Below are 26,529 nucleotides of genomic sequence, written 5' to 3' on the forward strand. Positions count from 1 at the left end.
ACTACGCGTCGACCAATAGCAGCGTTTCACTAGACACAGATACACGATGATAAACTGTGAGATACCTCGACGTTTTCACCTCGAAACCGATGCTTTCCGCGTGGCCGCGTATCCTCTAATTAGCAGTGGAATGAGTCACGTAAACCCATCCATGGATCGCTGTGATAAGTCGTTGTCATGGTAACTGATGACAAGTTAATACACTATCCGTACTACACATCTAAATCGCACTATTTGCGACTGTAACTACTGTAAATCTGTATCTCGTAATAATCAAATTAATTAAAGAACTATGAAAGAAATGTGTATGTATGTATTAAAAATTAAAGGTAAGGGTAAATTGTGAAGTATATGTAGCAAAAATGTGCCAGCATGCTTATTCAAGTACGATAATAAATTCTAATTAAATTTAATAGGTTTATTCTATATATTATAATTATATGTGAAGAACAATGGCTTTGTATTTTGACATACGAGTGCAAAATCCCGAAAGCGCTTCAATAAGCACTCATGCAATTTGGCACAGTAATTATCCTCTGCTAGCTGTCGCAGCATACTCTCAAGATAAGGGAGGTTTTGTGACAATCTATGATGATCAAGGTGAACCTATACAGGATGTTGAGTCACCAAGACATGCAGTGGCACAGGTCACTGCTCTTGGATGGCATCCTGAAAAGACTTGGCTGGCAGCAGGTTGGGAAAATGGAGAATTAAGAGTTAGTATTGCTATATGTATATTTGGTATAAAATTGCTATTACAAGTCACTGACTTGTGATAAGACTGACAATTAAAATGATATAATTTTAGAATAAATAATGATACAAACTTTAGCTTAGACAAAAAAGCATAATTTATAGCATAATTATTATTTAAAATTTTAGTTATATGGTATTGTAAGATTATTAAATTCTTATTATTATAAGAATTTAAAAAATGTTAAATTGTTATTAGGTATGGCCAGGTGATACTGGTACTCAGGAATTCAATGTAGTAATAACTCCTCATCGAGATTCTATCACAATTCTGCAGTGGAGTCAATATGGTGGTCGCTTAGTATCTGCAGACACTGGTGGATCTATAGTTGGATGGAAAATAGACTCTAGAGGACAACTCTTTATGACATTTCATCATGAGCTAAAAGAATCTTTTATACAAATTGCATTTAGGACAGTTCCATTAAAATCAGCTGTTGATATTAGGTACATATCATACTTAATTGAATAAGTTAACAGTATATTAAATTATATAAGATCTCACATTTTTTGTTATATGGTGTTTTTTAATTATTGCAAGTCATGTGATAGAAAGTAATGAATCTCAAAAACTATTTTAAATAAATCTTAATATTCTTAATTGTTTGCTTAAATATCTGATTAGAAAATTTATTATTTGTAGTAGTTTGGCCAAAGCAGCAGTGGCTGGTGATGAGAGAGCTTTGGACCTGTTTAGCTCCTGGCGCCCAAGAACAGCTGCACCAGCAACAATTTCTTCACAAGATAATCATGCATTCTATATCGGTACCATAAACGGTATTGTATATTATATTGATGCTCAAGGACAATGTAAAGAAGTTCTTAATACTGATGGTGCAGCATTGCATTGCTTATTGTATCATCAGACCAGAGATTCTATTATTGTTATGACGGAAGGATTGAATATTGGACACTTTCAAGCAGATTCAATAAGCGGAGAACTTACTGAATTGACAAAGGTTTTTTTAATTTAATTTAATCATATACGCACGCACGCTCGCACGCATATTCTATAATATATCTATATATATATGTACACATATGGAGAACAATGGGCGTAACTTCATAAATCGGACCAAAAAAGGCACCTAAATCTCAGTACTAATTTAAAACAATAGACTTAATAATCATAATGATATAACAGTATATATACTACATTATATTGCATGTTATTTCAGGTGAAATTAAGTAGTAAAAGCGATACATCGCGCACTACTGGAACTACTTTGTGTTGGATTGGCGGAAATACATTGGCTGTACTTACAGGAGAGCTTGCTGCGCGATGTTGGGATCTCCATACGGGTGATACATACGTCTTGTCACCTCCGGACTCTTCTAATGGAAACGTTGCCACTCCTCAGGAAATGTGTACTAGTTTAGCATTTTGCAAGAGTAACGGTAAAATATTAATGTATTTTTTAAGCTAAATATATATTAGATCAAAAATCTTTTTCTTAATATTTTGCCAATATTTTAATTATTATTTCTACAGAAATAAGTTTTTAAAACAATCGATTAAAATCGTTTTGTCGTTTTCAGATACTTTAGCTGCTGGCACTAACTTGGGTACAATTTATTTATGGAAAAGAAAAAATATATCTGATTGTGATGAAAATGCTTGGCCGAATGTTCCTGAATCTTGTGCAATTCATGGCACAGTGAAGCAGTTAACATGGGGTGTCAGTTTATCGCGAAATTCTCTTCTAGCTGTTAATTGTATTACCAATGTGTTTATTTTGCATCAACAACCAATGTGCGCGATGTATAACGATGGTGTTTGCGCGAGCCAACTTACCCCGACACAAATTTTGCTCGAGATGGATGAACAAACATATGTGCTAAAAATGGAAATACAAGTTCAGATTCTCGCTGTATCACGAGACTACATTGCTGCTTCTTCCGGTAGACAAATTGTGGTCAACAGTATTAACAAAGGTGTCAATCTTAGCGCAAGTGTACTGGCAACTTTTAGTTGTGATACAGAAAAAATGTTGATTCATGAGCACACATTAATTGTATTGACTCCAACAATTATTCAATTACGGTCTGTAGAAGGTTCTATTATTCAAACTCTTCCCACTTTACCAGAGGAAGGTGAACCGATCACAATGGAATTAACAGGTGACTATACTTATATATACTTATATATTGAAATAGAACGTATACATTTTTTATTTTTTACTTAATAATAAATAACTTTATTACTTTGCTTATTCCTGCTATAAATATTACGTTCGTAATTTCTTGTAGGCCATTACTTAACTGTAGCGTCATTGAATGGAATTTTAAAGATTTGGAATCTCGGTAAACACGAAGCTAAACTACATACTCGCGCTATGGCAACGTACGAGATGATTAATGATTTTGCCGAAGTCATTGAGGCTAGATGTAATTTGGATTGCCATTGTGTCTCGATCACCGTTGCCATGGCAAATCTTATGCCTAGTTCAGTTTTATATATTTGGGATATTGAGAGTGATCAAATTCATGAAATGGATTTCGGAGAGTCGGATGACATTGCCGATGATGACTCTAAGTTGTGAGTAAATAAGTTGAAAAAGTTTGACGCGATTGCAGATCGAATCACAAATGAAAGTAAATCAAAGCTGTACAAGTAGTGATTACTTTAGTAATCAATAACTGAATGATTACGCTTACTTCGCCTTATAATCATAATCGATAATTATGCCTTTTTTTTATTACAAATAATTGTAATCGTAATTGTAGCGACTACTTTTTTTTACAGTTCTGGAATAAATCATATTTTCTACTAATCGATTGCATATCGAATGTAATTTATGATTTTCAGTAATGTAACGTTAACGTATATTAATACGCAAAGATAATAATACTTTGGCATTTTCAGAGCTGCACAGTGCAAAGGAAGATTAATTACGGCGCATTGCTGGGATGTGGAAGAACCCAGATTATTAGTATGTCGAGCTCAACGATTAGAAAGTCATGATTCTAAAAGCTTTATTAAAGAAAATGATCAGGTAATATCTACTAATTTGTTTATAGTTACATTTTGAATTTATCTGTACATATATTCTATAGTGACTACATTTAATAAATAATTTTTTTTTTTGCAGATTGCACAAGCTTCTGTAGTATTAGTATCATTATTCGTGACATCAGATCATGGCATTGTCATACAGGACGTGAAACCAATCGCTGACGAAAATTGCCGATTGCTAGGTGTACATTCACCACATATTGTTATTTTAAATTCGGAAAAAAGCGTGGATAAAAGTAGCAAGATAGTGCAGTTATTAATGAGAGACTTCGAAGAACTCGGTGAATGTGACTCTGTTACCAGAAAAGCAGTAATGGACTTTAGTTTTCATATTAGCGTGGCGAATATGGAAGAAGCTTTTAAAGCTATTAAATCTATAAAGAATGAGGCTGTCTGGAAAAGTTTGGCTAAAATGTGTGTGAAAACGAAGCAGTTGAACATGGCTCTTCTTTGCCTCGGTCATATGAAACAGGCTAATGCCGCACGTGCTTTACGTGAAGCAATGCAAGATGATACATTAAATTTGGAAGCACAAGTAGGAATTTTAGCCGTCGAACTTGGTTTACATGTAAGTTTTTATTTAATGTGTAGTCACGAAAACAATCGGAGATTATTCACGATACTTGATATTAAAATTAGAGGAAAGATTAAGACCGTATAACGTTTTTTATTAAATTGCAGACCGATGCTGAACGTCTATTCCGGGAAGCAAAACGTCTCGATTTACTTGGACGGCTGTACGAGGCGCGAAATAAATTTAAGGAGGCGATTCAATTAGGTAATAATGAAAACAAAATCCGTGAAAAAAAAGCTATTACAATTACGCTCGTGCATTGGAGCAGCAAGGTAAAGTAGCGGAGGCTATTGATATGTATACGAAAGCCGATTGCCACCGGTTTGAAGTTCCCAGAATGCTTTTAATGAGACCTCGAGAGTTACTCACATATCTGAACAGTTCAGAAGAATCGTAAGTTACATCATTTAATAATACTAATCAAATATGTCGATCAAAAAATTGTTATAATACAAAGTGTTTCTTTTACTGTAAAATATTTTATATAATACGATTGATGTTGTCATAGGGAAATTAAAAATTGGCACGCTCAATATACTGAGTCAACCGGTGATATGGAGACTGCTCTACATCTTTACGAGCAAGCGAAGGATACTCTGTCAATGACGAGACTGCTCTGCTACTTCGGAAGAGACGATGAAGTATGTGAATTAGTAACTAGAACAAATCACGCCGCAGCAGCATATCATCTAGCTGCACATTACGAATCGAAAAATAACGTGATGCAAGCAATTCATTTTTATACGGTCGCCAAAGCTTATACCAATGCGATACGTCTATGTAAGGTAAGACGTTTAATTTTTTTAAAAAACTGATTCTTTATATCTTGTTTAATTATCCCATTTCGATTTACTTGACAAGAGTTTTTACGATATTTGTTATTCGCAGGAACATTTTATGCGGGAAGAATTGTGGCCATTAGCTATACTGGCGTCACGGCACTCACAGATAGACGTTGCTAAATTTTACGAAGACAATAATCAACCGGATCGCGCAGTACTGCTGTATCATAAAGCCGGTCTCTTACACAAAGCCTTGGACGTCGCATTCAGAACACAGCAATACAGTGCGTTGCAATTGATTATTACAGATGTAAATGCAGATTCTGATCCGGCACTGATTCGTAAGTGTGCCGATTATTTTATGCAAAATGACCAGATCGACAAAGCAGTGGATTTACTTGCAACTGGCAGAGATTATATGGCGGCCTTAAATCTAATCCAGCAACATAACGTTGTGTTGAATGAAGAACTCGCGGACAAACTGACGATTGAAAAAGTGAGCAACGATAACACGGATCGCGAGCGTATGAGAATTTCTACACTTGAAAAAATCGCGGAGATCGCCTTTGATCAGGGGAACTATCATCTTGCGACTAAGAAATTTACGCAGGCCGGTAACAAACTACGTGCTATGAAAGCGTTGCTTAAGTCTGGAGACACCGAAAAGATCTGTTTCTTCGCGCAGGTCTCAAGAAATCGCGAAATTTACATTATGGCAGGCAATTACTTACAATCTTTGGATTGGCAAAATCAACCAGAAATTTTACAGAACATAATTAATTTCTACTCCAAGGGTAAAGCTATGGATCTGTTGGCAAATTTTTATGTGGCATGCGCGCAAGTGGAAATCGACGAGTTTCAGAATTACGAAAAAGCATTAGACGCTCTGAATCAAGCGAGCAGATGTTTGTCTAAAGTAATGACACCGCGAGATCCAGATATTCACAGTCGGGCAGTGGAGTTAGTGAACAATAGAATGTCAGCAATCAAACGCTATTTAGATATTAAAAGGTAAATTTTAAAAATTAGTATTAAATTTGGAATAATAACAATGGCAATGTGAAAGTGTTTGCGAAGAATTAAATAAAATATTTAAATAGAATATATTTTTATACAGTCAATATTTATAAATTTTAAACAAAGTAAAAAGTGAAACAGTTAATTTAATTATGAATGTCTTGTATCTTTAGCGTATCCTTCGTATTATATTCATTTTTATTTAACAGTTTATATAAATTTTGTTTTTACATTAATTGTATTTTAATTATATATAATCTATGCATCTCAAGTATTTTTTTCTTTCAACAGATTGTTCGATAGAAATGAAACGGAGACTGCAATGCAACAAGTTCGTCATTTACTCGATTCTCAAGGCTCCAATTTAGAACAATCGGTACGTCGTGGCGATCTATTCGCGACGATCACACAACATTACGCCAATATAGGCGATACTGAAAAAGCTTGTGCAACAATTGAAGAGTTGAAACGCTTAGTACCGGGAATTAATTTAACTTATTATTTTAATATAAATCTTTTAGAAGCATTAGGCTATAAAATGAAAGTTCAGCGACAAGATAGTTCTGATAAAGATGATGGAATCGAAGAACTTTTGGGAGAATAAAAATTTTTATTATATTATTTATTGCATCAGTTCAGCAGTGCAGCTGGAAAGAACAAACCTTTAGTTGCACTCGTCTGCACTGGTTCAATTCTAGAACAGTTTCAGTGCAGTGACTGAGAACAAACTATAGAGTGCGGTAACTACAGAAAATTAGGTAGTGGGGATGTCAGGATCACTAAAAAGAGAGGAATAATCAAAAGTATCCGACTGTCTTTGTCTGGTAGCGCAAGTGCAGACAAAGATAGACAAAGCTAGTCGAATATTCTCAGCTGTACTTCTCTTTCTAACGACGTTATGCTTTTTTGAGGAGCTCTCGTATAATACGAGTCGTATTCTAATCTAACTTCTTTCTGGTCATGCTGGTCGCAATCGTGAACAATCGTGAGTGTTTTTTTTTCCTCCTTTTAATGTGCATTTATCTGTAGATATACGGCACAATCTCCTTTTCTTGTACAGTTGTATGCGTAATCGTGAGTGTGGCAATGTATGGTTATGTGAGTTGAAATCGTTAAGGAAGGAGAAGAAAACTGTACTTATAAAACTTTACAAAAAAAAAAAAAAGTAAGTTTAAGAGCAAGAAAAGAATTATTTTATCGGATGCAAACATAAAATAGAAGTTTAAGTGTTAATCACGCCGACAGTTTGTCGAAAATAAACAAGTTTCAAGTTGATTAAAAACTTTTGCATAATATTCTAGACTAGATAATTAAAAGTTTGCAATGGCTGAATTCTAGTGTTCACTATCTACATTGAAAATTTATACTCGTAATTTAATATGTAATGTAAATTGTAAATTTTCAGTCGGCAGTGAATATTGGAATTTGCAGTTATAATTGATAGAAGAATACTGGCAGAAATATATTAGTAAATTAAGAACACAATATTGTGATAAGTGATGACACCAATTTGCAAGTCATCTACAATACAAAATCATAGTTATATGTTATAGACAAGAAGTCTGGTCATTTGTGATACATAATCCCATCCAAAAACTATTACAACATTTCTGTATTAAGGTTTTTATCTTATTATTATTTCAGAATGCATATTTTTATTTATTTTTTATAATGGATAAGATCAATACTGAAGTAAAAATAACAATCTTATTCTTTGCAAAAGCACGTGAATTAACTGGACATAAGGAGTACAAGATTTATGTACCAAGAGAAATTTCTTCTGTTGATCTTTTAGACAAGATTGTCCATACTTTTAAATTAGAAAGTATACATAATCAAATAATATTGTCTGTTAATGAAGAATTTGTTATTCCAAATAGTACTCTTGTATTAACAGAAAAGGACAAGATTGCTGTTATTCCACCCCTTAGTGGAGGTTTGTTCAAACAAAGTAATTAAATTAATAGAAAAGAATAAATATATGTATATATGTATACAGTGAATATACATATGTAAAAATTGTAGTTAATAATAAAACAAAAAAATGTGTAAAATAATAAATAAAATTGTATTATATATATTTTTTAAATGTATTTTAGGATAAAATGGAGGAAACACAAAAGAATTTTATCAAACTGCAGCAAGAAGAATTAAATGTCACAGAAATTATACAATTAGTAACATTTTCTAACTGTGGTGCAATATCTAGTTTTATAGGGACTACTCGAGATAATTTTGAAGGTAAAAATGTGAGTAACTACATTTAAAAAAAGTATATACATGTATGAGCATGTATATACATCAGTATGTATTAAATATAATATACAAAGCACATATGTAACTCTTGAAGCATAGAGAGTATTAAGAAAAGCATTAATCCTGCCAATAAATGTACTTTTTTTTTTTTTTTTTACATCGGACAGGATTTTGTAAATCTAAAGTTAATTATTAAAATTTGTATTTTTTTTTTTTTTTAGGTAATGAAACTGGAATACGAAGCATACGAATCAATGGCTCTAAAAGAAATGCTTAATATTTGTCACAAAATTCGTTCAAAATGGAACGTCGAAGGCATTGCTATATATCATCGTATTGGAGAAGTACCGATATCCAAAGCAAGCGTTGTAATAGCAGTTTCTTCTTCTCATAGAGAAGAATCGATGAGAGCAGTAGAATTCGCTATTAATACATTGAAAAAAACTGTGCCTATTTGGAAGAAGGAAATATATGAAACGGGAGAATCACAGTGGAAGGAAAACAAAGAATGTAAATGGATAAATAGTAAATAATTTTTTTAAATATTATTACCAGAACTTAAAATAATTCCCAAAAAAGTGCAATAATTGTATTTTATAGTATTTGTATTTTAATTGAAAATCTTAATAATAAATGTAATTAAAATGTTTTATTCCGAATATACCAAATACTTAGTCAATTATGTAATTTAGCATGTAAGTTAATAATAACGGATTGCAAATAAAAAAATTTCATTACATTTATAGTTTTGAAGAACGAAAATACGCAGACAGTTGCAAATATAAATAAAAAAGTATCAAATAAAGACGTTATCGATCCAAATTTTGTACAAATTCGAGCAAATTCTGAAGAACTGAATCATAGAATAAAGTCATTTATCGAAAGTAAACGTCAGCAAGTAAATAACGTGAATATACAAGAGTTTTGTCGTCACAGGTCAGTTAATTATTAATATTACAATTAAAAAATTGCTTATGTAATTAAATTAATTTTTTTTCTAAGATTGTATGTATAATATAATTATTATAATTAAACTTAATTATTTTAAATGATATATTTACAGTGGTAATAACAAAAATTCTTGTGCAAGAGTGGATGCTATTCTTATTCGACGCAAGGATTCTAAAAGTCATGTAAAAGGTAATTTCATATAATATATCATTTTTATATCATTTTATTATTTATATACTTTTAAATGTGTTTTATATTTATTTTATTAATATGTAATATTTTTTTATTAGTTTCTATTAACTACATATTTATTTGTTGAACAAAGTTTTATGTACATATATTACATTGTAATTTATTTAATAATTGTGGTCGATTTTATGCTACAAATGCTTTAAAGTATTTTTTCTTTGCTTTTAGTTCACAGAGTACTGAACGCATGGGGACCTCAAACTATCGAGCATTCAGTTTTACGCAAACCAGTTACAAATTCTCCGAGCTTTAACGCTTTGGACTGTTTTCCTATATTGAATGATAGAATTTCCACGACAGAACAGATGATTGGAATTAACAAACCAGTGCCAAAAGATATTTATGCAAGATTAAAAAATATTGAAGATAGAATATTGCATTTAGAAAGCATATCGCCGGAATATAAGGAATTTTGGGTATAACAATTTTGTTATTTACTTGGATTCATATTATACACAATGTACTTCAATGCTGCTATTTATACAGTATTTTATAGTAAAAATGTTAATACTTGTGCAAGGTAAAACAAATAGAGGTTAACAAAAAAGTACCCATTTGCAATATTTATATGATAATAAAATAGATATTAATTTTTTTTTCATTGTTTTGTACTTACAGTATACAATTTTGGTCAAAAATTTTTTTTTTTAATTACAGATAACAGAAGATGCCAACTACTTAAAGAACATTTCGAAATCTACCCACAAAAGAGTAAGTAGTACATGTTTTACTTATTTATAAACGAAAATGATATATCAAATTATCATTTTTTTTAACCCTTAAATAGATCGCTATTATGGTCTTTTACTATTGTCACACATAAGTTGGCATCATCTTATACAAAATTTTTTTATAATTCAGTCTTAATTTTTTTATTTTTAATTAATTTAATTTAATTTAATTTTTTAGACACAAGTATATATTTGAAGCTGGATCTTTGTGATATTAATATTAGCAATAATAATAAAGTTTTTTTTTAATATATGTTAAAATAATAATAATTTATATTATTATTAAATGCACAAAGATCTAACTTGACCTCATAGGCTGTTTTTAAATAAAAAATTAATTTATTAAATTTAAAATAACTTATTACTTGATGTAATTTATATATATATTAATTTATAACATTAAAAAATTTATTTCAGACATACTCCATGGCAGAACTTGATTTAAAGTTATATGAATTGGAAAACAAATGTACCAAGAAGATAAAATAGAAACCTTTAAAAATATATTTAGTATTAAGATACTTTATATAATTATTAGTAATTTTGATAATTATACACGATTACATACGAATTTATGAATATAAAAAACATACATAGCTTATATGAAAAACATAATCCTGATACGAGTCAGGTATTCTAAAGTTTACAAGCTCAAGAATGATCAAATAATGATTAATAGCGAAATTGGTAGCTCACACTAATGCATACTGAATGAGAACTTTATCTGTACGATATGTTTGTATTGTGCTCATTGTCTCAATGCATTCAGATTTGTGTATGTGACGCATGAAATCTATTCTAGGTAATAAATTTATATTTTGATAAACTAAGATTGATAAGATAAACTACGTTTGAATAAAAACAAAAGATTGTTGCAGCAGGAAAATATAACTTATGGATAATTAATCAAAAGGAGTATTCCACGAGTGTAGAAGTTCGTCCTCGCTGGCCACAGCGGTAATACTTTATTTCTCGAAATGGCATCCGTAGTTTTATCCTTTCATCAATTTCAACATCCTTTTGGCAATTCTCCGAACCTCCTGGAGCAGTAACTGCGACACCGTTGTTCTGTGACGATTTCAAAGCATGCAGAAAGCAAGATTAAATTTTAAACCAAACAAAGGTAAACCATTGTTTGCTCTTTTTTTGTCAAAAAGATTTAATGAAAAAAAAATTACTTTTATTTTTTTTTATAACTATATAATTTTCTATTGTTGTGCAATACATGTTTGCGTGTGCACAGTGCGTGTATTATACAACAACAGAATTTATTATATAATATGTCTATGTTCAAGCACGATATGTTTCTCTTAATTATGTTAAAGTAAAATATTTTTGTTACTATAACTTAAAATTTATATTTAAAAATTCGCGTTTCTTAAATGTGAAGAAATCGAGATATATTATTTTGGTTCTCAGTAATTCAACCATATTAGAGCATAAGAGAAACGTATTAGGAATATAGATTGAAGTAATTATCACGTATTCCACTCAGCCTCAAATAGTGTGCGTAGTCACACCCGTAACAGCTTTAATTTACGTCAGAGCAATCACGAGATATAAACGGGAAGAACCTCTCTTGCACCGCGTCAACATCCCACGTCGCCCACGACCGACAATTTACTGGCCGTTTTGTTTCAGCAACTTCCGCGTCCTGAAGCCACGGAAGCCAGCCTGGATCGTCGTCGCCGCGGCCTGAACAGCTTGCTGTCTTTTCCGCACCAGGAAGCCGCGAATGCCAGCCTGAATCTTTGTCGCCGATTTTTCCTCGAGTGCCTCCCGGGTATTTTGCCTGTTCAATAAACGCTCCTTCGGCTTCTTACGCTCGTGCTCCTGCAGCTGATTTCTCTGCTGGTCCTGCTGACTTTGCGGTTTCTGCTGTTGACGGCGACGCTGCGTAGACTCTTTCATCTGTTTGCGCACACGATACCCACGGAAATTGGCCTGGATCTTCGTCGCCGCCGTATTGGCCTTCATCGCGTCGATGTCCTCTTTCGGGGTCTGCGACATGAACAGATTTCTAAGCCAGTCACGTGAAGCTCCGTGTCTCGATTATTAAAATCCGATTCTATTCAAGTTCTCAAAGTTGCTTCACGAAAGTCGACTTCCCACAGAAGCTCGACGTTCTTCCGGATTATTTACAAAGAATCCGTTTCCGGAGAGGTTCACGCACTTTTCGCTTATTTACGAAGATCGATCCCAAGAGCGAAAACAATTTCAAGTTATTCTTGATTATTTGTAAAGATCATTCCTGAGAGCTCCTTCGGCGATTTACCGCAATGGTATTCCAGCGGAAAATTTAGTAGAGAGATAAAGATTTCTAAATTATTTTCGAAGACTTGTTTCAAAGCGGAAGCAGAGTGATTTGGCGGATGGTATAATCCCGCGATTATTTATGATCTCGCCAACGGAAATAGGACTACCTCAGGATACTTTCGATCATCTATAAATATCGATACTGAAGAGGAGGAACAGCTTTTTTCTTCAAAAACTTTTTTTTTTATTTTCAAGAAGAAAATCAGTTTTTCTGGATTATTTCAAGAATCATCTTAAGAGTGTCTTAGACAGTTGTAATGTCGATCGAACTGCAGAGAATAGAACCGTCAGACATACTAAGTAATTAATGACAGTGAATTTTGATGATTTATAAGTATCGATGCGAGAGAGTAGACGGATCGAGCTCGGTGATTTGTTTGATTTCCTGAAGAGCAGAAATTCTATCTCACAAGAGGAACACGAGGACGATTGCTTCTCTTAGCGAAGCACTTTTTTTTTCTCACTCCCGATTTTCACGATCTGCTTATTACACGTCCTCTTAGTCAGAAGCGGAATGGAAAACTGACTCGCGCGACGGATACGCGACAAAGAGACGCGCGATGGCTTGGCTTAGCTTGGCTTGAGCATGGTTTATCCGCTTCGGATGAAGGATAGATCTATCACGCATGCGTTCTGCGATGATAACCCGCGTGCGAGAGAGACCCGTTCTCCGAACCGTCGATCGCTGAAGCTGCTTCACGTCTTACTTTACGAGAATGGTTAATTTCGTACAAAGTTGGCAGAGGGTGAGTGTCGATCGTCCGATAGCTGCGGAACGACCTTCGCGTGCTTTTAAATAAAACTAAAAATCTGAGCGTATTGAATTTTATATTCGCTTTTCAATAAAAAACCCGCGGAAAGAATACTCGAGAAATAATTGAAACTGACGTTGAATTGAACAGTGCATCAAACAGAATGTGTTTTTTTATACATACATATATGTATTTATAATAGATATTTATTTCACTTTATTAATATAAATTATTATAGTCTTATACGTTATACTTTAAACTTTATAATAAAATAAGAAATGCGAGATTTAAAGGCCTGTACTCCGTGTGGATTAATTTCGTTACGCGCGTATGGAACACTTAAATACTTGTTTACTTGAAGCGCAATTTTAATTTTATTTTTGTTTTCCTACAACACGTTCATTCGTTTATTGATGAAAGATATAATGTAGATGATTTAATTTGGGGAACTCGATATAACACACTTGTTTGAGCACTGTTTAGACATTTATTCTTCCACTTGCGGCTTGATTGATCGCGTCACGTCAAGGGAGAACTCGGTGTTGGGGAGATCGCAAAGTGTTCGTAATACATCGCCCGGGACAGCATTAATTTCGGTCTCGTGAGTGCGGTCTACATACGCGTCACAGTAAATTCGTCGTCCTGAGGCCAATATACGCTGATTGATGATTGATGCGCGCAAGAGTACTGACGAAAGTCCGCGCGCGCGTGCGGCTAAGCATTTCAATTTGTTTGCGTCCACCGTTTGATCTCGGGCACGTATTCGCGCATAACTCTACACCGAGATTTATCATCACGAAAATACACTTAATTTTAACAATACGCATCGTCCAATTGGCCGGTTCAAACATTAATAACGATTCATTTTGTTTATAAAAATTAAAAAATATCTTTAGATAAAAATAATATTAGCAATAGAAGTCTCTACAATTTTTTTTTTTTTTTTTTAATATGAAATAAAGTATCTCTTTTTTTCTGCTGAAATATTAATAGCCAGAAGGAACATTTGCAAATTGCAACGTAATATAGATATTAAATTAAGTGACATAAACATCCGCTATTAATACATTGAAGGCGTTCTCCGAAAGACAGTTGACTTCATCATTTTAGATTTTCATTAAGAATTGAAACGCTCTCGTGAAAATTAACAGAACAAATAAAAAAAAAAAAATATAGAACAAAGCTATCTAGCTGCATGAACTGCAGCTGTACTCGTGCTTTCGCTGATTTCGCTTACCTTGTTACAGATATCGAGGGACGTGATAAAGGTGCGAAACTGATAGTGACTGCCGGTTAATTAATGTGTACGAAGATCACCACCAAAGGACGCGAAAGAACGAATGGTTTGCCGCGGCAGATCGCAACGATGCTTGTGCGTGAATCGCTACGAGTGGCGGCAACGACGACGACGTCGTCGTCGCGACGCCCGGTGACGTCACTGCGACGTCGTACCCTTACCTTGGATCCCCGTTCACTGGATGATCGCGACGACCACGATACTGATCGTCATCCGTTTCTCTCTCTCTCTACATCGTGGAGGCACTAAAAATATATATCAAGGTCAGTATCCGAACCGCTTGCATTCCACGTGATCTAAATGCAAAACATTGTCGGCCTGATTTCACAGCCTTTGATCATTACATACGTAATTAGCAAGATCTACGTCGAAGGGATAAAAATTTTATTGTGACAAAATTTTTTTTTCTATTGCACTATCTTTCTTGATTGTCTCTGAGAATTGTCTCTGAGCTAAGGTTGTACGATAAAATTCCAAATGTTAGGAAATACATGAAACAAGAAATTATTTTTATCTCATTTCAAGAGTTTTGCAATCGTAATTAATTCGTAGACACAATTGTATAAGGGGGACGTCTTATTATCGAGAACGTGTTTCGCAATTTATAGCTATATCTGTGCTGTAGTTAAATGACTTCTATATTTTTTGTGATAAATATTTTAAGATAAAAACAAGTTGAGTCATCTATGTTATAATTTATTTGTCGCTTTTTTACGTGTATAAAGATATATCTTTAATATATCTTTAAATATTATATGTAAAAAGCGCAGACTGTAGAATTCACATTGCATTTCTCTCATATATAAATTAATAATTAAACTATATAGGTGTCAATTTTTCTTGTATAAACTAAATATTATTCTTGGGAAATATCTATGTTTTTTCTAAATAAATTAGTAAAAAACCGAACACTCGCAATCCTACAAAAGTAATATTAAATTCAAGTGTCTGCTTTAAAAATATTTTGTGCAACAAAGTTATAACGATCATTGTCTTGCGCAAATAACTACCCTAATTAGAGGAACCAGTTAATTGTGTACAATTAGTACTTCTATTCTGTTTCGTATCAGTTTACACGTTTCTCTGAATATATAATTTACGTTTTATCGTCCTTCTCGTCTTCTATGTGTTTGCAACTATCGCGAGATATTTCATTAGATCTTTCATTTGCATCTTCGCTACGCAAATCGCTTTTCTCGACGCTCACAGAATTACGATCGAACTCCTGTTCTTCGGCCTCTTGTTTCCGGTCCCCCGTTGCACTTGTGGCCCTCGATGACATCCTTAAATCATTCTGTGCGTCATCGAGGGCACACTCCTCGGATGGCATCGAGCTATTTGTATCCAGCGAGGTCTTCGGCACGGTCGATGGTTTCGTTGACTCCGATGGAAACTCATCTAAACTGGTTATTTCTTCAATCACGACGCCCTGAGGAACACCCGAAAGAGCCAGAGGTTCCCTGAGACTACCCTCGCCAGAAGTAGTCGAAGGTCGAGTGTCGGTGTTCTTATCGCTCTTCATCATGTCGTCCGGAGTCAAGGAATCTATGTTAGATCCCAAATCCTCGACGCTAGTTATAAAATTCAGGTATTGATTTTCAACGTCTTTCGGGTAGCCCAGCATCACGATGTCGACAGTCGGTTTCTTCGCTCCTCCGACACTTGCATTGAAATGACTCGAATTATTTTGGTTCACTGAGAAGTGACAATTGCGGGATACGTCTTTCAGCAAGTGCATCATTATCGGAAAAGGAGGATCAATGAAGGCGTTGCCTTTTTGAAAACTCGTTCCGTGTTCGCTGTCGTGGCTGTGAGAAGTGTCAAAAGATGTTTACACAAGACGTAATTTTAATTCACGATACTAGGCGAATAATACTTGAATAATATTATATAATATTTAAAGTCTAATAGTAATTTCAAGTATCTTTATTTCCTCTACGGTTTTTAATTTTTACTTACACTGAATCACTTTCGTTAGCGCTAAATTTTTTCACATCAGGATTAGTTTCTTCTACATCTATCTCTGTATCCAAAGAATCGTTTGAAGTGACTGAATTAGTCTTATTGCTTGTCATATCAAAAAGAAGTAACGGCACAGAATCGTGAAACTCGCCGGTATGTTGCAGTCGACCCGTCGCGAAGGCGTTCTCCAACGATAATGTCGTATTCCGCAGAGCTTCTTCTCGTCGAAGACGTCTAGCTTCTCGTAGGCTCGAAGACAAAGTATCCTGTGGTACTGTGAGACGATTACTCTAAAAATTAATTCATAAAATTTAATTGTATTATGTCCTCCATTAATTAAAACAAGACAAATCAATTATCAATTATTTAATTACTGTTTGAAAGATAGCATGAGCTGTTAAAGAAAAATAATCAGAGTAAATATTATTTATTCTGAGGCATAAACTGAGGCTTAAACTGTTTTATGAAAATGTTACAAAAACAACGTTTTGTAAGACCGTGAACGTCAATTCTGATTTAAGAAACAATTATTTTAAGGGACGAAAACTCGGGTCTATTTGCCAAACCGGTTACTGCCAAACCGTTTGTTGCAATCATGAAAGCGCTGACGTTTAACAGTGACCCGTTGCTTCCTCTTTTACGTAATAAACTTCCGACGGGCGTGGCGTGCAAAATATTACGTTCAGCTGTTCGACTCGGCAAAACAGAGGAAAACTGATGGACTCAATTCTAACATAAGATCAATTTCAACACATTAAATATCCATGTGCAAAATCATCTTGTACTATTTACAATACGAAACTTTATTTTATATTTGATAATATCAATAATTATAGTTTTAAAGAGAATTCAAATTTAATTATTTATTAAAATTCTTCAAGGATATTATATTCATTATAATTACCGTAACTGTATTTTGCGTCAATGGATCATTACTCGAATCAACTTCTAACTTCATATTTCCTCTTACATGTCGACGCGTTAAAAATCCTCGAACACCTTCAAAAAATGATCTCGGTTACTCATCTGTTGACTTGCGTCATAAGTTTCTTAAAATAATATTGCCATTTCTAATCTCGACAAAATTAATGACATTGCAATGCTATTTAAATTCGCGAACTTAACTTTTCTTATTCTCTCTTTGTTTTATTATATTATTTGCATAATAAAAGATAAAAAAAAGTCGATGCAAAATATACAAAATATATTGTTAACAAGGCATTAAAATATCCACGTAATTTTATTAAAATGCAACGGTTTACTTACAAGCTTGAATCTTTACGACTGCTGAATGAAAATCGTCTTTTTTCCGAGTAAGCGATTCGTCCGTAATAATTTCTGGTGTATCAGCAATAATTTTCATCTGCTCGTCTGTACTCGTATTAGAATCAGAAGCTTCGATTACCGTTTCCACAGTCGACGATTTCCTTTCCGTGGCCCAATATTGTAAATGAGAACGATTTTCCATTGATTGCTCCGATATTGCGCTTGTAATTGGTCCGTGAACACTCGCAATCTTTGAAAAATTTTTTATTTTTTCTTCCTTCTCATTTTTTACATTTGTTTCCATCTGATTGTCAATGATAGATTCATTATTTGATTTAGTCTTCTCGTGTTCGTTAATTGTTATCGATTCGTTCATTGAGTCTCTCTTAGATTCTTTTACGTTTGAAGACACATTTGTAATTTCTTTTTTTATTTCTACATTTTCTTCATCACTTTTATCTTGAATTTTTAATTTTTCTTGTTCGACTTCGTCTTGAATGTCCAATTTTTTTTGTTCAGATTCTTCATGCGTTTTTAATTCGTTTTCGCATTCCTCGTGTGTCTTTACTTTTACTTGGTCACTTTTTTCTTGCTTTTCTTGCTTTTCATCAACATTGAAATGGTCCGCATTAATATCAGATTTATTTTGTGCAATTTTTCTTTCATCAATTGTCTCAAGTTTATTTTCTTCTAATAAATCATCTTGTTCTAATTGTGCTAAAGGTGCTACTTGAGAATTTTCTATATGCGCTTTCTCTGTTACTTCAAGTTCATTTTTTTCAGTTACTTTATTTATTATCGCACTTTTTTTATCTTGACTGACATCCAGTATATTACCTGATAATTCGCTATTCGTTTCAATTTTTATTACATTGTTTATTTTGTGCAATGAATCTTTGTGATCGCTCTTTTCTCGTTCAACTAACATCGATTGCGTAGATGCTAACAAATGCTCATTAGATTTATCATCCACATTTAAACCGCTTTTTTCAGATTTGTCGTTATCTTTTTTTACGTCTGATTTATCAGCACAAAGATGCATGTCTTTATCCAACGAATCTATTAATTCTCTCGCAATTTCTTCTTCGCTTCCTAATTCCTCTGTCTCCTCTTTCTCCTGTAAAAGCGAATCGATTTGTACAGCATCGTTCGATACTTTAATATTAATATTGTTCGCTTCATCTTCTAAATTAATTTCAGTAGACAACGGGTCTTTCTCCAACCATTCATACTCCACGTGTTCTTCGTGATATAATTGTTCAGCCTCCGAAGTTTCTAAATGTAGTTCTCTTTCCATCGACTCTATAGTAGCAATTTCTTTTTCGTGTTCGACCAAAGCCAACTGATTCACCATTCTCTCATCCGATGTCAGTGGCTCAATTAAAGATATTGTAGCATCGCTCTCTCTAAGACTGCCGTTGTCCTCTTTCTCCGTTCCGTTTGCCGTCAGCTTAAAAGATGATACCGTATTATCCTGGAGCGAATCTAGATTTAGTTCCGGTACTACCGGTCTGTCCAGACTCGGACTTTCGATCGATCGATTGCTCACGGTGCTCTCTTTTACATCGCTCGACGTGGTCGTATGAGTGTCCTGCGTACTTCCGCTTTCTTCTGACGAATTTTCCAACGCGCTTTTGAATTGCACTGCAACGTCTGCTTTTTCTTCATTTATCGAAGCAGTATCAAGCGTTAAATTTTTAATATCAGATAAGGATTCGTCCCCGAAGACGTCAGAAGAATGAATCTTAAAATCTTTCGATCCAGTTGTCTTTACATCTGTTTCTTCAATCTCCTCATGCTCCACGATGTCTTCCAGTATCGCAGCCTTATTAATTTCTTCTTCTTTTACAATCTCTACCTCAGTATTCTCTTGACAGACCTCTGTTTTTTTTTGTTCACTATATTCTTTCTCTTCTTCTTCTTCACCCTCTTCTTTAATTCTGTCCAAGTCTTGATGAACAATTATTATTTCCTGGTTCGTTTTCATTCCTTTCACACCGCGCATTAAATCGGTATCGGCGGCAGCTTCCAGTTTAACATATTCTCCGAACATTTCCATGCCGTATCCATGCCGATCCTTTTCCTGTTTTTCGTCCTTCGAAATTTCTTTAGTCGTATCAAAGTGTGTAAGTAACTTCTCTCTTTGATTTATCGATTCTAATTGAATATCTCTGTCTTCTAAAAAAACGGGAGAGGAGCACGATCTATCAGGAATAATTACGGTAGTCACAGAATCGGGAATCTCGCAGGGAGAACCTTCGCTGAGAACATAAGAATACGGGACCTCTAAAGAAAGCGGTGTCGTCAACGGTAACTTGTCGCCCTCGCGTTTTTTTCGCGCTTTCGTTTTATCACTCTCGTCTGGATGGTTTGTTATCGAATATTCGGTATTGGTCGCGGTATTTTCGGAAGCATTTTTAGAAGACTCGTCTATTTTATTTTTAGTTTCCTGTTTTGATGTCGTTGCATCATCGTTTGTTTCAACTGTTTCAGTATCTTGACATTTTTTACTTTGTGATTTTGAATTTATAGATTGCACATTATCGACATGAACTTTGATTGCTAATTCTTCTACACCGTTTGACAATTTTTCATTAATCGATTTTTCAGTTTTATTCATCAATCTTTCATCTTGCGTTTTTATCATTTTTTCTGCAGTACTTGTTATTGTCTCCGTTTGATTAATTACTTTTTTTATTCCGTTTTTTGATGCGCTTACTTTGGCTTTTAATTCCTCTGCTTCATTCTCGGATTTTTTAATTTTATTCGTTGATGTTTCTAATTTAATATGTGAAAAGTCTGTTTTATCAATCAATTCTTTTTTTTCGTTCTTTACTTTTTCTATTTTATTTATTAATTTTTCTTCCTTATTTGAATTTTCGGTTTTATCAAATATTTCTATTGCATCTTTCGTCTCTTCTATATTATCTATCGATTTTTTTTTCTTATCGTGACTATTTTTTCTTACCTCGTCGTCTTTATTTATCGGTATTTTTCTCGCGTCTGTCGACTTTCGTATCTCACTTATGGTCTCTTCCTCCTCATTAGTTGGCTCTCTTGCTTCATTTATCTTCCCGTCAATCACCGACTTTTCCGCTTGGCTCGTTATTTCGCCAACGTCACACGTCCCGACCTGTTGGCAACCTAACGCTTTCTCAATATTTCGTTCGGCCATCTCGATCTCGATCAATTTATCTTTCAGTCTATCGAACGTATTCTCTTGCATCATATTACCATCTTGAAGCTGGACTTCGTCTCTATCACGTACCAACGAATCTGATACGTTCGCCACATCCGGTGTAACGTTCAAACTGTCTCTGAAGACTTCCTCCGATCTTCTTCCTTCTTCCAATTCCTCCAGTTCCTCAAACTCCTCGAGACTTCCCCGTTTCATCGCATCTTCTCGGAAAACACCATCTGCATTTTTATTTTTTATATGTTCTTCTTCATTAATAATCTTAGCATCCAATGTTAGATCCTGGCGATCACTGCCTGAATCCTGCGCTGCATCTATAATTGCGTCTTCATTTTCAGGAAGAACCGCTATGTCTTCTATATCACTCGTAATATCGTGCATTGTCGAAGCTTCCTCCGCATCTTTCGAGACATCCTGCGGTTTTTTAGTGGAATGATTACCGTTGTTGGACGCTGTCGACAGAACCGGCAATGATAATTCGTCTTTCTTTTTCGTTGATTTCGGAGCTTCCGGTGAAATAGGAGGCAGCGTTATATTGTCTGAACCGTTCTTTGTAGAGCTTCTGGAGGTTCTAGAGGACGGCGGTCTTACAACCGGCAAAGAAACGACGTTCGGATAATCAGAGATCTCCGATTCTAATTGATCGCTTTCGGCGGGAAGCTCGCTTTTGCCGGCACTACCCAACTCGGTTGACTTTGAGATGCCTTCCAGGATGCTCTGCGTGGCAGTTAATCTCGCTTCCAAGGTGTCACGCGTTGCATCGGACTCGTACTCTAATTTATTACTGCTCTTCGAATTGTCGTCGATTTGATCGGCGACGTCCAAGTCTCCATTCTCGCACCTTCTCGATTTTTTGCCTGATCCCGCGCTTCGCCGCCTTAATTTTTTCTCTTCTTTCTCGACGTTTTCACATTTTCTGAGGAAACTATCCACCTCCTTCTGCTCCGTGATATCGATTTTTCGTTCCAGCTCATTACCACTTTTTCCTCTTCTGTTTTCCCCTTTATCGCCGTGTTTTTTTTCTTTTTGAACATATCGATAAAACGATTCTCCGTTCCAGCTGAGATCGACCGATCTCGAACGCTTTTCACGCGGTAGTCCGATCTCCTTTAATTTTTCTTTAATAATTGGTGCCGCGCGATCGATTACTTCCTGCACCTGCTCCACGTACGTAGGTGATCGTAAGACCTCCAGGCTCGCGGTACTCGCAAACTTACGTAATACATATGCTCTAATGCGATCCATGCTAAGCGCTCTCGACGATACTTTCCTCTCGAAGGAATGTTCGGAGAGCCGCGTTTCCGATCTTCTTTCCGTACTTCCAGTCCGAGTAATTGCTTCGTGATTCGCACCGTCATTTCTGACGCACGATCTCGAATAGCTGATAATGAAAAAAAATATATTTAGATTTTTTTATCTATATAAAATTTGCTAAAGTTGTTATTAAAATTATTATAATAATTAAATAATTATAAGTAATTAGAAAAAAGATATTACACAAAATAAATTGTTATACCCATTTTTAAGTTCTGTCTTGGCGACTTCTCGTTCAGTTTCGGTCTCGGACTCGGTTTCAATTCGGCGAACCTTCTTCAGAGGTCTCCGCGCGGAAGTTCTACTTGAGCTCGTCGTCGTTGTGGCACGTTCAGTTTCCTCTTTAGAATCCTTCTTAAGAACCTTCGTTCTCGATCGCCTATCTCCTCGAATCCCTTTCTCAATACTATCGGTCGCTTTGGACTTTTCGCCGCTCAGCTTATTTTTTCTAAGCTCTTGTTTGATATCCTTGGTCTGAATATTTTTGCCAGGAAGAGCGGTCATCTGCGAGATAATCCTCGTCGCGCGAGCGTCCGACGTTACTCCGTTTTCCTTCGATTTCTTTGCGACTTTCTTCGTGGTTGCACGAGTTTTTGAGCACGTTTGTTTTGACGCTTTCCAATTTTCTCTATCGGTAGAAACGTCTTCCTGACTCTCCTCCACATCGACGGGCATCTGTTCATGCCGTTCAAAGATCTCGATTTCTTTCTCCAAGGACCAGCCGGCGTCTGAAGCCTTTCGAGTTTCTTTGGTGGGCCACAAATTAAAATCGCGACTGAATTCATGGTCGAATTCGCGATCGCTGTATTCCTCGGCATGATACTCCTCTCGTAGCTTTAGCAGCTTTTCGAAATGCCGGGCTGCAAAAATGTATATGTCCTCAGGTCGATGACGCAGAACTTCCCTCGCGAGACCTTCGACCACGGTTGCAAGACCGTGGGGGACTCGTGGGGCGATGAGATATCCTGTGCCAGGACGCAGGTTGGAACGATCGATCGAAGGGGTCGGACTCAACATCGTGCCACTTTGCTATATCTCATATTGCTTCTGCTTATACTTCATCTATACGTAGAATTTACTATCGACAGCATTCCTTTTAATGTGACGTATCACATCGACGTATCGCCGAAATTTTTCGTTTTTTTTTTAAACAACTCCTTCGTGATAATTTTTGTATGTATCTGCGTTCTAGATATTTAACATAGAAAAATCAAGATTAATTTGAAGCCTATGTAATTTTTTAGAACAGCTTTTAAACAACTTCTAATTTTAAATACAATTTTTTAGTCGTATAAATATATATTTGATCCAAAGCAAAATCGAGAGCTGTACAATTTGACTACGCTTTGCATTTACTTGCTACTTTTGTGGTTGAAATATATTCTACATATCTTAGGACTAAACTAAGTGCAAAAAAAACAGTACATAATTGCAAGGAAAATATTAAAGTCAGTTGAAATGTACGTTTCTTTTTGCAGAAATTATTATAGTGAGTTATATTATGTGGTGCGTGTAAAGGTGCGAGGTTCATCACGCGAGTCAATAGTGCTCGTATAATTCCATATACCTGTTAAAATGCGAGAACATAAATTGCAGCGTTATCGTAAAGTGATATCGCTTCTTTCGCACGTTCTAGAGACCGGGTCTATCTGCCGCAGAAGAGAACAAAACAGGAGAGTTGCCACCACCGAGCAAGTGCATCTCCGTGGCACAACTGAATCACCGACCACCAGCCTTGGCGCGGTGGTCGATGTTATCCATTGATTAGTTTGCCCTGACATACGGCCACGTGACTACACCGCAAAATTATACGTCGTTTAGAATATGGAACCAAGCCAAAGCAAATGGAATAATAATATAATTCACGTGAACACAGTATTCGGTCTCTCTCCGGCTTTTCGTGACGGACCTACGAAATAATATAGTTCGGTTACAATCGATCGTCTGTTGTGCGGTAAGACATATCGAATATTTAATAATGCAAAGTCGCGACAGTGCTTATATAAATTTTATACAGTTCGGAGACATCATCTATCGTTAATTTCAGGGGTAATTTGCAAAAATATTAAATGTATCGAAAACTGTATCAATATTTAACAGAAATATTTAATTAATAACGCGCCTGAAAGATATTTAAATAGATTTCAATTTTCTTGAAAAATTGAAAATAAAAATCGACAAAAAAAAAATGTTTCCATTAAAGATTAATTTAAAAAAAAAATTATATCTCCTATATCGAATTATAACGATATATTTTACCCTATTTTAGAATATATGTGCGTTATATTAAAAAAATTAATATAATTAACTTATTTTAAATCGTTGTATGAAAAGAATAAAAGTCAATTTCTTCTTCGTTAGATAAAAAATATTTTTACACTCTTCTCTTTATTGTATCATTTCTTTAAATTGATTCTTGTTCAAGGCATATTGTGCTAAAAATTCCAGTTCAAGGGGATGAAGTTTTTCTGCTGGTATGACGAGGCAGTGTAGTGGCGATCCCAAATCCACATGCGTCATATTCTGCAAGGAACATGCAACTATATGCTGATCCTCACAGCCTACTCGTGCCAAACCCACCGCCAAACTTTGTTGCGTGAATGCTGTGCGTGAATTAAATGTTTACATGTTTACAAAAATTAAAAAATATACTTATCTAATTTATGATTATTTTACAACCATTTCATTGGAATACATTTAGAAATATTTGCCACTGACCTAAATTCTTATGGCCATTCTGAATCTTGTTGTCAAGTATAGCTATCAATTGACTAGCTGCCTCATTAACATTCATGAATCTTGGAGGCATATATTCCTTCTTTTTCTTTATGATACTTTCTAATGTAGGTTCCTTAACTTTAATGTCTAAGAGACAAAGTGTGTGCAGTCCTCTTTGTCTATTAGAAGCTATCTTCTCATAAAAGCTGTCTGGCCTCCATGTATCAGTCCAGTATGGAATTGATACAATTTCTCCATATGAGTACAATTGCAAGCCACAGCAACCAACTGCAGTAAGTATTGATGAATTATGTATAACTTTTACCTAATAAAAAAAAAAGAAATCTTTTTATTCTTACGAAAATATATGAAAAAATAATTAATAAATTAGGCTATCATTCTATATATCTACCTGTATATCTTTTTCCTTTGCACGCAAAACCAAATCTGTATGCGTTGTAGCTCCAAAAGGATCCCCAACAACTAAGAAAGCAACGTTTTCGTTTTCTCTTTTTGGCAGTATCTCATCTGCATTATTTTCCACCAGCTCACGATCAGCTGCGATCAAGGAACGTCCATAGAACTCTTCCTAGCGAGACACATAGAATAGCATCTATTTTAAAATTAAAACTACTTAAAATTTTTATATAAAAATAAATAAAATTGTCATCTGCAATGTTCTTTTAGATACCAACCAAGGATTCTTGCTGTACCGTCAAGACAGAGGTGTACGACTCCAAATACACCCGATCGCAATTCCTAATAATCTCAAGTCCTTTGACAGTAACATCCTTCGCATCGCCTAGACCTAATCCTATCACGTAAAACATGACTCTCGCTCAGAGTTGGCGTCCACTTTTGTCATCCGCTTTTCTGCAAAATATACATACATGTATCAGGTTCCATACCACGTTGCCGGAGGGCTGCGGAGTGCGGAAAACGGAGCACGCAAGAGCTCATTGGCGTTCGTTGAGCGGTTATGTTCGCTGAACGCACCCAATGTAAGCAGCAACCGGCTGATAAAATCCCTATCGCTATCATTTTTGCATATGTATGTATGCATGTACAACAAAAAAGAAAGAAAGATTATTTTATTTACTAATTTTTTTTAATAATCCAGACATCGATGCTTTAATTAATGCGGAAGTTCATTCAAGTTGTTAATATTATTAGTGGTTAGAAAAAAACTCACGGAAAGCGTTCAAGGGACGTTCAGATTCCTTCCGGAACAACACTGATAATGAGTACCGAGTACTGTGCTACATATAGCTCTTTCGTCAGGTGTTAAATCTTGTTGGATAGTGGATATTACCGGTTCGCAAAATCCGAAAAAGACGTGCGCGATTGACTGTCACAGGGAGAGAAAGAGCCTCCTGCGA

The 26,529-nt window shown here is 35.0% G+C and overlaps 5 protein-coding genes across 7 annotated transcripts; 2 read left to right on the forward strand and 3 right to left on the reverse strand.

Moving 5' to 3' along the window:
- Positions 1 to 60: 60 nt before the first annotated feature.
- LOC139106423 (intraflagellar transport protein 140 homolog) lies at positions 61 to 8,079 on the forward strand. Its single transcript, XM_070663185.1, is given in 15 exon segments — positions 61 to 329; positions 417 to 716; positions 953 to 1,200; positions 1,397 to 1,712; positions 1,932 to 2,151; positions 2,293 to 2,874; positions 3,004 to 3,292; positions 3,620 to 3,749; positions 3,846 to 4,337; positions 4,451 to 4,574; positions 4,577 to 4,736; positions 4,852 to 5,128; positions 5,232 to 6,136; positions 6,434 to 7,762; positions 7,866 to 8,079. Coding segments are annotated over 13 exon segments (4,320 nt in total). The 5' UTR covers positions 61 to 329; positions 417 to 452; the 3' UTR covers positions 6,747 to 7,762; positions 7,866 to 8,079.
- Positions 8,023 to 25,092, forward strand: Mocs2b (Molybdenum cofactor synthesis 2B). 2 transcript variants are annotated; one of them, XM_070663216.1, is made up of 12 exons: positions 8,023 to 8,093; positions 8,242 to 8,391; positions 8,620 to 8,923; positions 9,145 to 9,334; positions 9,462 to 9,538; positions 9,767 to 10,014; positions 10,256 to 10,309; positions 10,747 to 11,131; positions 11,208 to 11,452; positions 11,971 to 14,957; positions 24,069 to 24,386; positions 24,858 to 25,092. In XM_070663216.1, the coding sequence occupies exons 2-8, from the start codon at positions 8,248 to 8,250 to the stop codon at positions 10,816 to 10,818; spliced, it is 1,089 nt and encodes a 362-aa protein (XP_070519317.1). In that variant the 5' UTR covers positions 8,023 to 8,093; positions 8,242 to 8,247; the 3' UTR covers positions 10,819 to 11,131; positions 11,208 to 11,452; positions 11,971 to 14,957; positions 24,069 to 24,386; positions 24,858 to 25,092. The 2 variants fall into 2 exon arrangements, with proteins under 2 accessions (XP_070519317.1, XP_070519318.1); XM_070663217.1 differs by lacking the exon at positions 8,023 to 8,093 and having other exon boundaries at positions 8,245 to 8,383.
- Positions 10,811 to 12,339, reverse strand: LOC139106454 (IQ calmodulin-binding motif-containing protein 1-like). Its single transcript, XM_070663240.1, has 2 exons — positions 11,904 to 12,339; positions 10,811 to 11,397 (listed from the first exon to the last, which is right to left on the reverse strand). Exon 1 carries the CDS (start codon positions 12,337 to 12,339, stop codon positions 11,950 to 11,952), a length of 390 nt encoding a protein of 129 aa, XP_070519341.1. The 3' UTR covers positions 10,811 to 11,397; positions 11,904 to 11,949.
- On the reverse strand, positions 15,382 to 24,138 carry LOC139106422 (uncharacterized). 2 transcript variants are annotated; one of them, XM_070663182.1, is made up of 6 exons: positions 24,000 to 24,138; positions 22,635 to 23,620; positions 17,923 to 22,499; positions 17,561 to 17,655; positions 16,654 to 16,946; positions 15,382 to 16,502 (listed from the first exon to the last, which is right to left on the reverse strand). In XM_070663182.1, exons 2-6 carry the CDS (start codon positions 23,447 to 23,449, stop codon positions 15,791 to 15,793), a joined length of 6,492 nt encoding a protein of 2,163 aa, XP_070519283.1. In that variant the 5' UTR covers positions 23,450 to 23,620; positions 24,000 to 24,138; the 3' UTR covers positions 15,382 to 15,790. The 2 variants fall into 2 exon arrangements, with proteins under 2 accessions (XP_070519283.1, XP_070519284.1); XM_070663183.1 differs by lacking the exons at positions 15,382 to 16,502; positions 16,654 to 16,946 and adding an exon at positions 17,107 to 17,385.
- Positions 24,779 to 26,455, reverse strand: Dph5 (diphthine methyl ester synthase). Its single transcript, XM_070663228.1, has 5 exons — positions 26,343 to 26,455; positions 25,846 to 26,023; positions 25,563 to 25,739; positions 25,151 to 25,475; positions 24,779 to 25,035 (listed from the first exon to the last, which is right to left on the reverse strand). Exons 2-5 carry the CDS (start codon positions 25,978 to 25,980, stop codon positions 24,821 to 24,823), a joined length of 852 nt encoding a protein of 283 aa, XP_070519329.1. The 5' UTR covers positions 25,981 to 26,023; positions 26,343 to 26,455; the 3' UTR covers positions 24,779 to 24,820.
- Between the last annotated feature and the right edge of the window lie 74 nt (positions 26,456 to 26,529).

Source organism: Cardiocondyla obscurior, linkage group LG11, assembly GCF_019399895.1.
Source record: "Cardiocondyla obscurior isolate alpha-2009 linkage group LG11, Cobs3.1, whole genome shotgun sequence".
NCBI lineage: Eukaryota > Metazoa > Arthropoda > Insecta > Hymenoptera > Formicidae > Cardiocondyla > Cardiocondyla obscurior.

Coding starts and splice junctions, on each gene's coding strand:
- LOC139106454 (XM_070663240.1), bottom strand. CDS start 12,339: ATGTCGCAGACCCCGAAAGAGGACATCGACGCGATGAAGGCCAATACG.
- Dph5 (XM_070663228.1), bottom strand. CDS start 25,980: ATGTTTTACGTGATAGGATTAGGTCTAGGCGATGCGAAGGATGTTACT. Junction 25,740..25,845: donor CGGTACAGCAAGAATCCTTG/GTTGGTATCTAA, acceptor GTGTCTCGCTAG/GAAGAGTTCTATGGACGTTC. Junction 25,476..25,562: donor CAAAGGAAAAAGATATACAG/GTAGATATATAG, acceptor TTTTTTTATTAG/GTAAAAGTTATACATAATTC.
- Mocs2b (XM_070663216.1), top strand. CDS start 8,248: ATGGAGGAAACACAAAAGAATTTTATCAAACTGCAGCAAGAAGAATTA. Junction 9,539..9,766: donor TTCTAAAAGTCATGTAAAAG/GTAATTTCATAT, acceptor CTTTGCTTTTAG/TTCACAGAGTACTGAACGCA. Junction 10,015..10,255: donor CGGAATATAAGGAATTTTGG/GTATAACAATTT, acceptor TTTTAATTACAG/ATAACAGAAGATGCCAACTA.
- LOC139106422 (XM_070663182.1), bottom strand. CDS start 23,449: ATGTTGAGTCCGACCCCTTCGATCGATCGTTCCAACCTGCGTCCTGGC. Junction 16,947..17,560: donor TGACGCAAAATACAGTTACG/GTAATTATAATG, acceptor ATTAATTTTTAG/AGTAATCGTCTCACAGTACC. Junction 16,503..16,653: donor GCTAACGAAAGTGATTCAGT/GTAAGTAAAAAT, acceptor CACTTCTCACAG/CCACGACAGCGAACACGGAA.